The sequence below is a fragment of the Loxodonta africana genome, chromosome 5, assembly GCF_030014295.1.
Source record: "Loxodonta africana isolate mLoxAfr1 chromosome 5, mLoxAfr1.hap2, whole genome shotgun sequence".
NCBI classification, from domain to species: domain Eukaryota; kingdom Metazoa; phylum Chordata; class Mammalia; order Proboscidea; family Elephantidae; genus Loxodonta; species Loxodonta africana.
Window position 1 is genome coordinate 75,952,879 of NC_087346.1, and position 13,932 is coordinate 75,966,810.

A 13,932-nucleotide genomic window follows, 5' to 3' on the forward strand; every position below is an offset into this window, starting at 1 on the left:
AAGAGGTCTTTTGCAGCAGATTTGCCCAATGCAATATGTCGTTTGATTTCTTGACTGTTGCTTCTATGGGCACTGATGGTGGATCCAAGTAAAAGGAAATCCTTTTCAACTTCAGTATTTTCTCTGTTCATCATGATGTTACTTATTGGTCCATTTGTGAAGATTTTTGTTAATTAGATTTAATTAAATTAGTGTAGTTTATAATAAATCCTGATATCTGGCAGGCCAAGTTCTCCTGTTCTCTTACCATTCCTCTTCAGAATTTTGGCCCTTTGTTCTTCCATATATATTTATAGAATCATCAAGTTCCTTAAAAAGCCATTTGGGCTATTGATTGGAACTAAATTGAATTGAAAATTGCTTTGGGGAAGAATTGATTTTTTTTTTATATTAAATCTTCCTATTCATGAATATGGTATATCTTATCATTTACCTAGCACTTTTTCATGTATGTGAATTAAGTGTTATAATTTTCTCTATAGAAGCATTGCCTGGTTTCTGTTAGATTTAGTATATAGCTAAGGCCAAACTTGTTGCTGTCAATTCTGACTCATGGTGACCACACATGTTACAGAGTAGAACTGCTCCACCAGATTTTCTTGAATGTAAAATTTTTTTTTTAATAATTTTTATTGAGCTTTAAGTGAACGTTTACAAATCAAGTCAGTCTGTCACATATAAGCTTATATACACCTTACTCCATACTCCCACTTACTCTCCCCCTAATGAGTCAGCCCGCTCCCTCCTTCCAGTCTCTCCTTTCGTGACAATTTTGCCAGTTTCTAACCAAAAAAATATATTTTTATATTTTTTAACCCTCTCTACCCTCCTATCTCCCCTCCAGACAGGAGATACCAACACAGTCTCAAGTGTCCACCTGATGCAAGTAGCTCACTCTTCATCAGCATCTCTCTCCTACCCATTGTCTAGTCCCTTCCATGTCTGATGAGTTGTCTTCGGGAATGGTCCCTGTCCTGGGCCAACAGAAGGTTTGGGGACCATGACCACCAGGATTCTTCTAGTCTCAGTCAGACCATTAAGTTTGGTCTTTTTATGAGAATTTGGGGTCTGCATCCCACTATTCTCCTGCTCCCTCAGGGGTTCTCTGTTGTGCTCCCTGTCAGGGCAGTCATCGGTTGTGGCTGGGCACCATCTAGTTCTTCTGGTCTCAGGATGATGTAAGTCTCTGGTTCATGTGGCCCTTTCTGTCTCTTGGGCTCATAGTTATCGTGTGACCTTGGTGTTCTTCATTTTCCTTTGCTCCAGGTGGGTTGAGACCAATTGATGCATCTTAGATGGCCGCTTGTTAGCATTTAAGACCCCAGACGCCACATTTCAAAGTGGGATGCAGAATGTTTTCATAATAGAATTATTTTGCCAATTGACTTAGAAGTCCCCTTAAGCCATTTGACTGTAATTTTTATAGGAGTAGATCATCAGGCCTTTCTTCTGTGCCGCCACTGGGTGGGTTTGAACCACCAACTCTTAGGTTAAAAGTTGAACTTAAACTGTTTGAGCCATCTAGAAACCTGCAGATTCAGTATAAGTTATCTGGACTTTTTAATGCTATTATAAATGATGTTATCTTTTTAGCTATATTTACTAGGTATGTTTTTGCTGATGCATAGGAATGCTATTGTTATTTGGTGATCTTATACCCGGCTCCTAGCTAAATTCTCCTTTTATTTCTAGTACTCAAGAGAGTCTTTTGAGCTTTCTTTATGGTCAATCATAGCTCCATTATGGAAGTTACACATCTCTTGTTAGACTTATCCCTAGATATGTGATAAGTGATGTTATTATAAATGGTATTATCTTTTTAATTATTATTATTTTTTTGGCTGGTGCATAGAAATGTAGTTAACTTTTTATGATTAATCTTGTATCAATCCTTCCCATATAACAGATGAGAAACTTAAGGCTTAGAGGGTTTAAGTACTTGCCAAGGGTCACTACCCCAGTAAGTGTGATCTGGGATTAAAACTCCAGAACCTATATAATATTTCTCCCCTACTTGTTTTCTTGCAGTGCATAAAAAACTGTGTATATGAAACTACCAGTAAGAAAAAAAATCACACAGAACCCCATTTTTGCCTTTTATCTCTCCCAATATCATGTCGCTCATCTAGCTAATGAAGCTCTAACTAAAAACAGACTCACCTGCTCCTATCACTTTGTACTCTTCCCCATTTATGAACAGAATTTCAGACGGCTTTTCCAATCTTCCTGTATGTTCACTGCAAACTCATAACTGTGCACATCTGGAAAAACTTTACCATGGCACAAAATAAAAAAACTCTTCTATATCTCTCAGAGAAAGTTAGCATATAACTGAGTTAAGTCTTTAAAATGTATGCTATGCTCTCAGCAGTCTAGAATAGTTCTTTTGGAGTCTGTCTGCTCTGGAGGGCAAATTCACATTCAATCAATTTCTGAAAATACATGTTCAGTTGCCAGTGGGCCTACATTTTGATATGCAGCTTAGAATACGCAGTTAATGAGCAGGAACTGCTCCTGGATAATCACTGGTCTTTTCAAGGCATTGTCAAAACTACTCATCATTATGTTTACATAGAGTATGTATCTGTTTACAATATACATAATTGAAAAATAAAATTAATTATCCTTATCTCCAGAGATAGGATCAAAATAAGGAGGTACATTTAATTACCAAAGATCGTTTATCAAGTTAGGAACAGGCAGGGGAAAAACCCAGAGTCCCTGATTTTCTCATCTATTCTCTAACCACACTGCTTCTGTTGGGACATGGGATGGAGAGTGAATCAGTAATCTTGTCTAAGGAATCTGGCAGAGAGGTATTGCCAAAGGGCTGTGCCTGTATTCTATCTAGAGCCGGCCTTGAGACAAAAACTGATGAAAAGTGGGCTTTGTCTTGGTGGGCCATGAAACACCATCACCTATTAGTTATTGACAAGGCAATTTCTTCTAAAATGCTCTTATCCTAAAATTCCCATTAGAAATATTAGAGACGGAGCTTAAGAAGTAGAAACCTGGGCTTTTCTGGCATTGACACTGTTTCTTGTTGACAATCACCCATCCCTACACATACCCACTGTGTTGCCATCTAAGTTTTGCTCACTCCTTGTCTGCCCATGAGACACTAGGAGCAGCCAGAATAAACAACATAACTACTCCTTGAAATAGAACTTCAGGGAATATGGGAAGAAGCACATTTATATGATCATATACCTGCAGCCCCAAATATATGCACTGCTTTCTAGTCAGTCCAGTCAGGTTCAGTGAACAAGAACAACAAACATAAGAACTTACAAGGTAAGCAAGGTGTGATCTAGTGATTACGGCTGAGCTTTTGCTGGCAACAGTAATGCTCAGAGATGAGCCAGCAGCCAGCCGAGGCCCTTGGTCCTCTGACAGCGACACCTTCACTCTCACTTCCAACGTTGTTGTGGTGACGCCATCTGTGACAGCAATCTCCATGCTGTCTTCCCAGGCAGAGGAGCCATCATGTATATACCGCAAAGCATTTTTCTCAGTATCTTCATATGTGAAAGTGTCACCTTCCAAGAGTAAAACCAATTGCAATACCAATTACTTCTGGGAATAATGCTTTTCATTTATATAATACCTTTGTTCTCAGGATTTCAAAGTACATATAGGATCATAAACTCTGGGAATTGTAAGCTAATTAGTCCAAATGCCCACTCAATACACTATTCCCTTTACACTACTATTGAAAAAGGGTTATTTAGCCTGTCCTTCATTTTTTTTCAATACTTCTTCAAGTGGTATGCTCACTGTCTTACAAGGTAGCTAATTCCACTGGAGATAGCTCTACTTCACTTTTTAAAAAAGTTCTCAATCATATGGAGCAAAATCTGCCCCCCGTAAGATCCATTCTTCACGCCTAGTTCTACAGAAATAAGTGGCAAACCTCAATTTTTTTTTTTTTTAATGCCAGCCTTTCTGGAATATAACCTTGATATTTTTGAAAATTTAGGAAAACAAATTATGCTTGAGGAATTTGTAAGAGATCTTTGTTTTTAGACTATAAGGTTTTTTTTTAAAAAAAAAAAAGATCTAAGAATTGAAAAATACACTTGAAGTTAGAAACCCAAACTATGTAGTCTACAGCACAAATTCATGATAGATTTGAAACATGTTATGTAAAAAAAGTTTCAAGGTCAAATAAAAAGGGAGAAATAGGATTAAACAAAATTAAAATGAATTTCTATTTAAAAATTGCAGGATTTATTAAAAATTTTAGAATCCTTAAAATGCAAATAGTAAAGCTTCTCTTACTTGTCTGATTATAGAAGCCTTTTTTATGAGAAATGTCTCTTAGTATCATGAGCCTCAGTGAATCCACAGAGCACAGATTAGGAAATGCTTTATCTTGGATGTTATATTCACCTCTATCTCATTACAGACTATTGGCTCTAACAATTAGTATTATGTAATGACATTAAAGAATTTATTCATTCTCTGTATTCTAAGCCTTCTCTTTCAACATTATGCTACGTGTTTTATCGATGCAAACGGTTAATGTGCTGAGCTACTAACCAAAAGGTTGGAGGTCTGGGTGTACCCAAAGGTACCTCAGAAGAAAGGGCTGGCAATCTACTTCTAAAAAATCAGCCGTGAAAACCTTATGGAGTACAGTTCTACTCTGACACACATGGGATCAACATGAGTCAGAACTGACTTTATGGTAACTGGTTTAGTGGTTTGCAAAATTCCTAGATCTTATACAATAATTATAGAAATAAAGATTAAATATGCTAAAGAAACTGGGCTATAGCTCTTATGCTCCTAAAGTAGTAAGTGCCCTTTTCATACTACAAATCTGTATTAATGACACTTCTTTTGTTCAGCAAATTTTTGAAAGCCTACCTTTGCGACTGTCAAACGTACATTAGTTGTTCTTAAAAATTCAATCTACCTTCACAGGCAAAGATTTGTCCCTACCAGGGATATTCAGAAGAATATATTAATACATATTTTAGGAGAAATTAAACAAAAGTTTTGGGAAAACAGAATAAGCATACAGCATTCCAAAATGACTGTTTTGAAGGGATAATATTCATTTTGATATTAAAAACAAACAAAACAAAACTCCTTTGCTGTTGAGTAAATTCCAACACATGGCAACTTTGGTATATAACAGCTGATTTTTTTAATTTAGATTTTAGATCTGTTCTTTGAGCTTTTCTATACTTTCTAAACAATCAACACGTATTATTTTTTATAACTGGCAAAAGTGCAATAAATATTATTTTGGAAAGGTGGTCTCATTATCACACAGTTACTTTTGGTTAGCAGCCAAGAGCTTAACCACTGTACCACTAGGGCTCCTTATAGCTCCTAGATAATACTTAAAAAATCATTCCCTTTTTTAATGGATGAAGATACATGTAGTTAACACTATCACAGACTTAATGTCAAAAATACTGTGAAAATTCACATACCAAATTAGGAAGACAAATTAATCTCCGTGAACAAGCTATCGGAAGCTGGCAGTTGACAACTCATATGGTGTAGTTCTAAATACATTTATTCAATTTCACCTACGATTTGAGGAAACAGCTTCACAGTTTTTGGGGTGAGGGTAGGAGTGCAGAGGAATAAGTTCCAAATATCTAGGCCAATGGACTAAACAGTAATGGTTTTTTTTTTTTTTTTTTTTCTTTCTAGATAGCTCCTCATAGTTTTTCTCATAAAGTTACATTGGCCTTTACTTCTTGTGTGAGACACATAAAACTTATTGTAGAGCATAAAGTCCCTCCAAGCAGATCAATGGCAGAGTGAGCTACCTGCAACCATGGGTCCTTGGAACTCAGCTGTGTATTTAAGGAGCACGCCATGCTGTGGAGGTTTCTGAAGCTCAAAGGAGAGTTCTTCAGGTACAGTGTCAGCATTTCTTACTAACAACTGAAGTCCTGTAGTCAGGAAGTAAAACGTGATGAGAGAGAATGGGTACATTAGAAACGGTGTACTGTGTACACATTAAAGCCACAGGCCAGGCTGGAAGTCATAAAAAAAAAAAATACAGGGGATAATCTGATGGTTATCAGAAAGCACTACTTAAATCCAATCAACCACAAAAGAATGAAAACTGATAATGTAGCTAATTCCCAAATTATAAGTAGGTTCTTCTAGAAGTTTGCTTCTAAGTAGCGCTGAATTTCAGAACATCCTTTTTCCCCCCATACAAATGAGGACATGGGATGGGGGAGCCCACAGGTAGGTCAGTCGTAACCTGCTGGGGTAGATTCCTCCAGAAAATATTCCTATTCACTGTTTTCGCTTTTCATCGTTTCTTCCCTTCTTCTTTTTCTGGATACAAGAGCCAAGTTATTTTAATGATGGCTCTATGGCCACCATGCAAGTAAGGAGTGGAGTAAAAGTATATTTGTATATATGGTTTGTTTATAAATAAGATGATAATTAACTTTAGACAGAAAACTGAAGGAGGCAGTCATGAAAGGACTATTAAGGGTTATTAACCATCTCACAATAGTTATTTTTCAGAAAATCCTACTCTTGCTACGTTTTTGTTACACCTTTTACAGCACTTCACCATAATTGGTTGAATCTCCAGGTTTTTTGTCTTCTCCTGGCAGGAGGCTAAGGCGCAAGCCTACTGATTCCAAATCTGCCCACTATATGACCTTCCTGGGGTGGCAGTAGTGAGCCGTCACCATTTTTTAGGGCTGTAAGCAGTATTTTTAGAGCGGTGCGCAAAAACCCATTTGCAAAAATTATGCAGACTGAGCACTCTTCAAAAGACTGAAGATCCTCTCCTCACTGTTCATGCATATATATGTCACTCCCTATAAAAGGAGCAAATCTGCCCTGGTTCAGGGAGCTCGCAGCCTTAGGTCACTAGGCCCTCCTGCCTATCTCTCAGTTTGCAAGCCGTGAATAAACCTTTCTGTTCTTCTAACCCTGTATCTGGCTGACTTCAATTTGCTAGTCTGCTTGACAAGAACCTATTAGTTGACGGCTTCAAACTCACATGTAGAAACTGAGTAAACTAACTAAAATCGCAATATCCGCTGTTTGCTAGTGAAATGTCCTTGGTAAAAAATAAATACACTTCTAACCAGTAAATATATTAATAAATAAATAAAATTGCATACAAAATAACAGGGCCAATGCTAACTGTTCAGAACTTCTGAAGGTTACTGTGATCCGTCATTTCTGCTGTTACTCTTCACTTCTAAATAGAAAAAAAGAGTAGTCACCGAAAACTGCTCCCCTTTCTTTTCTCTGCTTTCTCTTACTTTATATTTTAGTGATGGCAACAAATCAAACTCATGGAGGTTGGCAAGTAAATTCTGTGTTATATTCCATCACTGAGTGTTGGCCTCGGAAGTGTTTATTTCCTTCTCTCTGTGCTGCTTCGATTTGCATGGAAATGGGCAGAAGGAAGGACATAGGTGACACTGCAGAGAACTTCTGGAAGAGGAGGCCACTGCTTTCTGGCAAACCATCAAGAAGAGCTGAACAAGGATTGCTGCTGAAATATGGTTCCCTTTCCACAGCTCCTAGTTCTTACCTACAGAAGTGCTGCCTCCCGGGCTGACCTCAAGGAGTGGAGCTGTGACCTGGAACACTGGAAGCTGCTGATCAGTGGGAAGTAAGTGAATGGTGAGGACCGTCTCTGGACTTGTGTGCTCTCCATCGGAAACTAGAAAGGGTAACACACAGGCACAGACACACACACACATATATATAAATAAATCAACTTGTCATCTGGTCACCTTTGGGTTGTTTCCATAAATATGTAGCCAGAAGCATTTTTAGATTATCTTAACACTTTGAAGAGATGCTTACAAATGGGAAATGTAAGCAAGCAAGTAAGATATGGTGAGCTATTCTAACAAGGCTTTTTCTACTGGGTAAGAAAAAGGCTAATAGATCCATAGTAACAAAATGGTTCCATGATGCGATTGATAAATCTTAATGGAAGGAAAAGTAAGGCAAAATATGCTCTCTTAAATGATGCTGGTAAAGGCTTTTTTTTTTAACACAAATATTTTTTGATTCAGTTCATTCCTCTAGTGTTTCACAGAAATGTTTTCTTTCATGACATCTCTTTTAGACACAACACGTCTATGTTTCATTGGAAAAAAAAAATTTAAAAGACAGAAAATACCCATACAAATGTTACTTCTTTGGAAGTAAGCACCCCAGTTTTATCTGGTCATTATGCACAATGCCATAAACAGAAGACACCTTTGTTGAACAAAACAGTGACCTTAGATGTTATTTCTCTGGGTTATCTGACATCAGAGTGAACACTAAGCACCTGAGGGAAATGAAAGCAGAACTGCTTTCCTCTTATTCCCACCTTCCCAAACCTTAATATACTCTGTCTTCTCTAAAAGCCAGATTTGAAAGAATACCTGCGCCACCACAAATCAACATGTTGATTGACTGGCTCTTGAGAAAACTGTTCTGTTAATTATTTTAAACGTGTGATCTGCTTGCATATGGGTTGGTTATAAGAAACTGGTTTCCTTCCTCAGTTTCTTCCTTAGTAACAATTCATCAGGAGTCTAACATGTCCTTAAGCAAAGTAAAGCACTGTTCAGTGATTGCTACTAATGATTCCATTCAGGTTTTAGATTTATCTTTTCCTTGGGAACAGATCTCAAAGATATGACTGGATTTATAACGTACACTCTGTGTCCTAGAGAAGCTATGAAATAGCCCTGCTGAAGGAGAAAAGCCATTATCCATGTGAGGATGAACGCTTAGACTCTGGTCATTCAGTCAAGTGTCAAAATTATTGCCACACCTTCTTTATGCTCAATCTCCTCCTCTCTGTGGATCATCAAACATAGGAGAGACGGCTCTTAATTTTTAGGGGTTCAGAGACAGACAAACTTTTACATAAATTTCAGTGGGTTTGGGGTTCTCTCAGGCCCCTAGAATCTACGTTAAGAACCCTTTTGTTATTAAAAATAAATAATTGCAAAATACTTGTTGTTGTTGTTAGCTGCCCTCGAGTAGGCTCCTACTCATGGTGACCTTATGTGAACAGAACAAAACACTGCCAGGTCCTGTACTATCTTCATGATCTTTGATATGTTTGAGCCCATTGTTGTGGCTTTTGGGTCAATCCATCTCACTAAAGGTTTCCGTCACTTTGCTGACAATCTACTTTGCCAAATATGATATCCTTTTTTAGCGACTGGTCTTTCCTGATGATGTGTCCAAAGTAAGTGAGCTGAAGTCTCACTATCCTCACTTCTAAGGAATATTCCCCTTTTATTTATTCTAAGACTGATGTGTTCATTCTCCTGGCAGTCCATGGTCCATTTAATATTTTTTGCCAATACCACAACTCAAACACACCAATTCTTCTTCTGTTTTCTGTTTTTCATTGTCCAGCTTTCGCATGCATATGAGGCAATTGAAAAGACCATGGCTTGGGTCAGGTAACCTTAGTAATGAAAGTGACAGCTTTGCTTTTTACATAAAAAAACAAAGTTATATTGTACAATATAACTTTTTTTAATGTTACATTTATTTTCTTTAAGTGGGGAGAAACTCAGGACACCCTTAACTCCCTATTTTACAGATGCAGAAAGGAAAGTCCCTAAAAAATAGCTTTGGTCATGTCATAGAGCTCTTCAGTGTAAACAGGCATGTCCCTGCCTCTGTAAGTAAATGGAAGAAAAGCTATTATAACCAGAAAATAAATCATTCAGGAACAGGGTTTTATAAGCAAACATAAGAAGTTACAATCAAAATGTTAGCAACTCATGTTTCACCTTCTCTTTAAACAATGTTTTTGATTTCTCTGAGAAACAGCCCACTGTGTCTTTGGGTTAGACTCCCTTGAACACTACTTGCTCATGCGTTTTCCTTGCTCTGGGCTCCATTGCAGTGTCTTATCCTGGTCTTAAAACAGGCCAGGTCACAAACATCAGCTCTCCATCTCATCTTAGCTAATTAACCAAATGAGCTATTATTCTTCTATCTTCTATGGGATAATGTCAGGGCCTGGGCTTGTTGCTGCCATAGTTGGTTATCTGCTCAATTAAAAATTCTCCCTCAAAAACATTGCTAAAGAAGATGGTTTCCTTCCTGCTAGATTCCAAAAGTATTCACCCGAATAAAAGGAACCTTGGGCAGAAACAAACTAAATTAATTTAAGGTCAGCCCAAGGTCCTTTTCCTTACTAGTATAATAGGTTCAAGGATCATTTAACTTGGGAGAAGTTAATTGTTAACACTTTTACCTACTTAAGCTTTCAGGTGAAAGTTGGGGCTTGGAAACCAAACTGTTCCACTACCGTGACACCTATTTTTCATGATCAACACAAATACAGATCACATTAAACTAACTACCCGAGACCAGAGAAACATGTATTAAATCCAGGTTCTAGTGTTTATCGAGGAGCCCTTGCGATGCACCAGTTGGTGCCTGGCTGCTACCTGAAAGGTTGGCAGTTTGAACTCACCCAGAGGCTCTGTGGGAGAGATCTAGCACACTGCTCTCATAAAGATTACAGTCTAGAAAACCCTATGAGGTGGTTTTACTCTGTCACAAGGGGTCACTATGAGTAGAAATTGACAAGAGTCCACCCAACAACTCTTTACCAGAGGTGGAAACCTGGGCAGAATACTTACTCTCCATGATGCTTAGTTTCCTCAGGTATAGTACTTTTTTTTTATATAATATTTTTGCTAGGATTAAATAAGATAACGTATTTTTAAATGTTTTGTGAAATGTATTCTAATCTATTATATATTGTTACTGACTTTATGTATTGTCTGGAGGCAAGTCTCTAGAAATGAGCTGATACTGAGTTCATATTAACAATGAAACAATACTCAAATTTACCATTGATTCATGTTAACTGTACGCATATTTTTTTTTTTTTTTTTTACTCTCAAAGAAGAAAGGAAGGGCTGGGAGTTTTAGGAAGATGGCTTTCTCTTCCACCAAGACTTATCCCTACATGAAATGTAACAGGACATATGGACGGTTGATTCTAACGGAATAGTCAATCAAAACTAAACAGCTATTTAAGGATGCTATTTATGATTACCTATGCTCACTCCAGACCTAAACAAGAAAGCTTGTCCCTATGTTTCCCCAGCATAGGCGCCATGTCTGACTCTGCTTTAGCTTATTAGTGCTCAGCTTCTATTTTATTGTGAACTAAAACTATTATGCTGAGGTGTTCTATACAAAAGGTTTCTTAACCCACTCTCTGGGCCATAAGACTTTTCCCTCCTAATGAAAGGCTCTATTCAAGACTAGACACAACCATTGTTTGTTAACTGAGTAAAAGCATGTTATAAGGATGATTGTGTATCAGTCATTGTTCTGAGGGCTTCACATACACAGGTACAATGTTATCATTCTCAGATGTTCACTTGTGGATATTCAATGTTATGATTCACTGTTCGAAACATTGCCATAGAGCAGGCGATAGTGAAAACTAAAAAAAAAGAAGAGGTATTCGACTTACATCAGAATTGACTTACAATGGAGTTGTCGGAACAGAATCCCATCATAAATTGGGGACTACCTGTATATATATTTTTTATTATCATCTCCATTTATGGATAGGGCATTCAGACACAGAGGGGTTAAGAAACTTTCCCAGAATAGGCTGAACACTAGACAGTTTAGATCCAGAGCTGAAGGTCTTAACTGTTACCTCTTTTTAATAGATACGTCCTAATATATGTCCTAACATAAAATGGGCCTTAAACAACAGTAATCTTTGGCATCCTTGGTGGATTGTTTTTGTTTTTCCTTTTCCTATGAAAACAAGGTTATGCTATTTTTATTCAACTACCATGTGATTTATTTGAGAAAACTGTTTTATATAACTTTTTAAGTGGTTCTTAGAAAATAGTTAAAAGTAATGATGAAGGAGGAAAAAGAAAGGACTAAAAAGGAAAGGAATTAAATACCATTTTCTGATAAAATTGAAATGAAATTCTTCACCTGTGAAGTGGAATTTCACCGATTCTGGGAGACCTGAAAGAGCAGGAGAGAGAAAATCAGTATACTAAACGTTTTGGGGTCAGAGATAGATGGGTATGGTCCAAAATATGCGGCAGAAACTAGGAAAGTAAAAGATGTTCTAATCTAGATGATTCTGGTTTAAGAGAAATCACTAGGTCATTTGCTAATATTACATTGGATTTAATGGTGCCAGCACTAATTTTAAGTAACAAAAAGCATCACATAGAGGAATAGTTTTGTATCAAAGCAGTTAGAGTGATTAATAACACATTCATTCAGATCCCATTTTATCAGTACATAAAATCCTACAAATCTGTGAATGTGGGTGATAACGTATATCACTGACAAGGGTGCTCAGGTGGGTCAATTCCATTGTAGAATTGAGTGATGCCCAGGATGTTGATTTATACACTGTAACAGTGAGAGATTTATCTCATGGCATTTATCCCATAGATAACACGGGATAGGCTTCTGCTCTTTCTAAAGAGGCTTTGGCAACTCAGGCCAGTATAATGGATACGGAAATAACTTCAGCCATGGCTGACATGTTTTCTTTCCCTCTAAGCCCAGGATATCCTGAGTTTCCCATAAAGTAGGTCTTGTAAAGTATGGGTTAGAGAACCACGAATATTTTCATGGGCTATTAGTTACCCAGTTACTAAACAGTGAGGATACTCCATAGAGAAGAGACCTATCCTTGTCCTTAGAAACTTCGAATCTAATTGAGGACCTACCCATTTTCTGGACTACTGAACTTATACAAATAATGGGAAATGTTACTTGATATCTTTACTATAATCAAAAAAGTAACTCTAAAGTTATTTAATCGGTGATCAACTCAGCATAAGAAATCACCACCTGTTCTTACTGTATAAAATATATTAATCACCTTATAAGGTACCTACATCTTAAAGACTATAAAGAAACAGATTTCAGGATGTTTAGAATCATGCCAAGGCACAGACATATTTAGGGGTAGGACTCAAAACTCCTGCTTTGCAGTCAGAAGCTTTGATTACTGGATAAAGAGAAGAGATACGGGTGGTGAGGAATAAAGATATCCTGGCTTAGTGGAAAGGCACACACTGATTTTAATTTTAAAAAACTCGGTAATTCTTTTGCTCTGTTTTCCTTTTAAAAAGGTGCCTTCTGTGAAGCCCCTAGTTTAATTCCAGATGCCTGCCTACTTTCATCATTTCTACATGAACCTTCCCTGAGGTACTGCAGGCTCCTCTTCACTGGCTTCCCCTCACCCACACATCTGTCCACTACGGCATCTTCAACCCATTCACATCTAAATTAGGTCAAAGAGTTCTTTGTGAAAAGCCATCCCGCTATGTCTTAAAGGAGTCTCTGGATAGTGCAGACGGTGAATGCACTTGGCTGCTAACCAAAAGGTCGGAGCATCTCAGAAGAAAGGTCTGGAAATCTACTTCCAAAACATCAGTCACCGAGAGCCCTACACAGCACAATTCTACTTGGACACACATGGAGTCACCATGAGCCATAACTGATTCCATGCCAACTGGTTGGTTTGTATCTTAAAACTCTCAACTCCCTAGCGTTTTTGGGATAAAGACCCAAATCCTTAACTTGGCCGGGAGGGCTTGCATGGTCTGGCCTCTGTCTCTCTCTCCAGGCTCATCTTGCTCTGCACCATCCTCCCTCTCCACATTCCAGCCACTCTGACTGGAACATGTTCTCTCCCCACAGGGCCTCTGCACATTGGGTCTGTACCCTTCCTTCCGAAGGGATCCCCCAACCATCCCAATATGCACACCTAGCCTAGTTAGCTTCTACCATCCCTTACATGTCAATACTTCTTGAGGAAGACTTAATTGAGCCCTCAGTCTAGGTCAGTATTGTTAAAATGTTTAATATCACCACTGAACATTCTTCCTTCTTTTCAGAGCTCTTATCTCAGTTTGTAGTTATACATTTCTCACCGGGATC

At 37.8% G+C, this 13,932-nt stretch overlaps 1 protein-coding gene across 1 annotated transcript in view; it reads right to left on the bottom strand.

Moving 5' to 3' along the window:
* The window catches only part of FRAS1 (Fraser extracellular matrix complex subunit 1), a 524,357-nt gene that overhangs the window by 116,333 nt on the left and 394,092 nt on the right, over positions 1-13,932 (bottom strand). Inside the window, exons 35-38 of the mRNA XM_064285669.1 lie at positions 11,959-11,991; positions 7,541-7,672; positions 5,793-5,918; positions 3,292-3,539 (exon numbers count right to left, since the gene is read on the bottom strand). Of these exons, the coding sequence (XP_064141739.1) occupies positions 3,292-3,539; positions 5,793-5,918; positions 7,541-7,672; positions 11,959-11,991 (539 nt within the window). The remainder of the gene's footprint in view (positions 1-3,291; positions 3,540-5,792; positions 5,919-7,540; positions 7,673-11,958; positions 11,992-13,932) is intronic.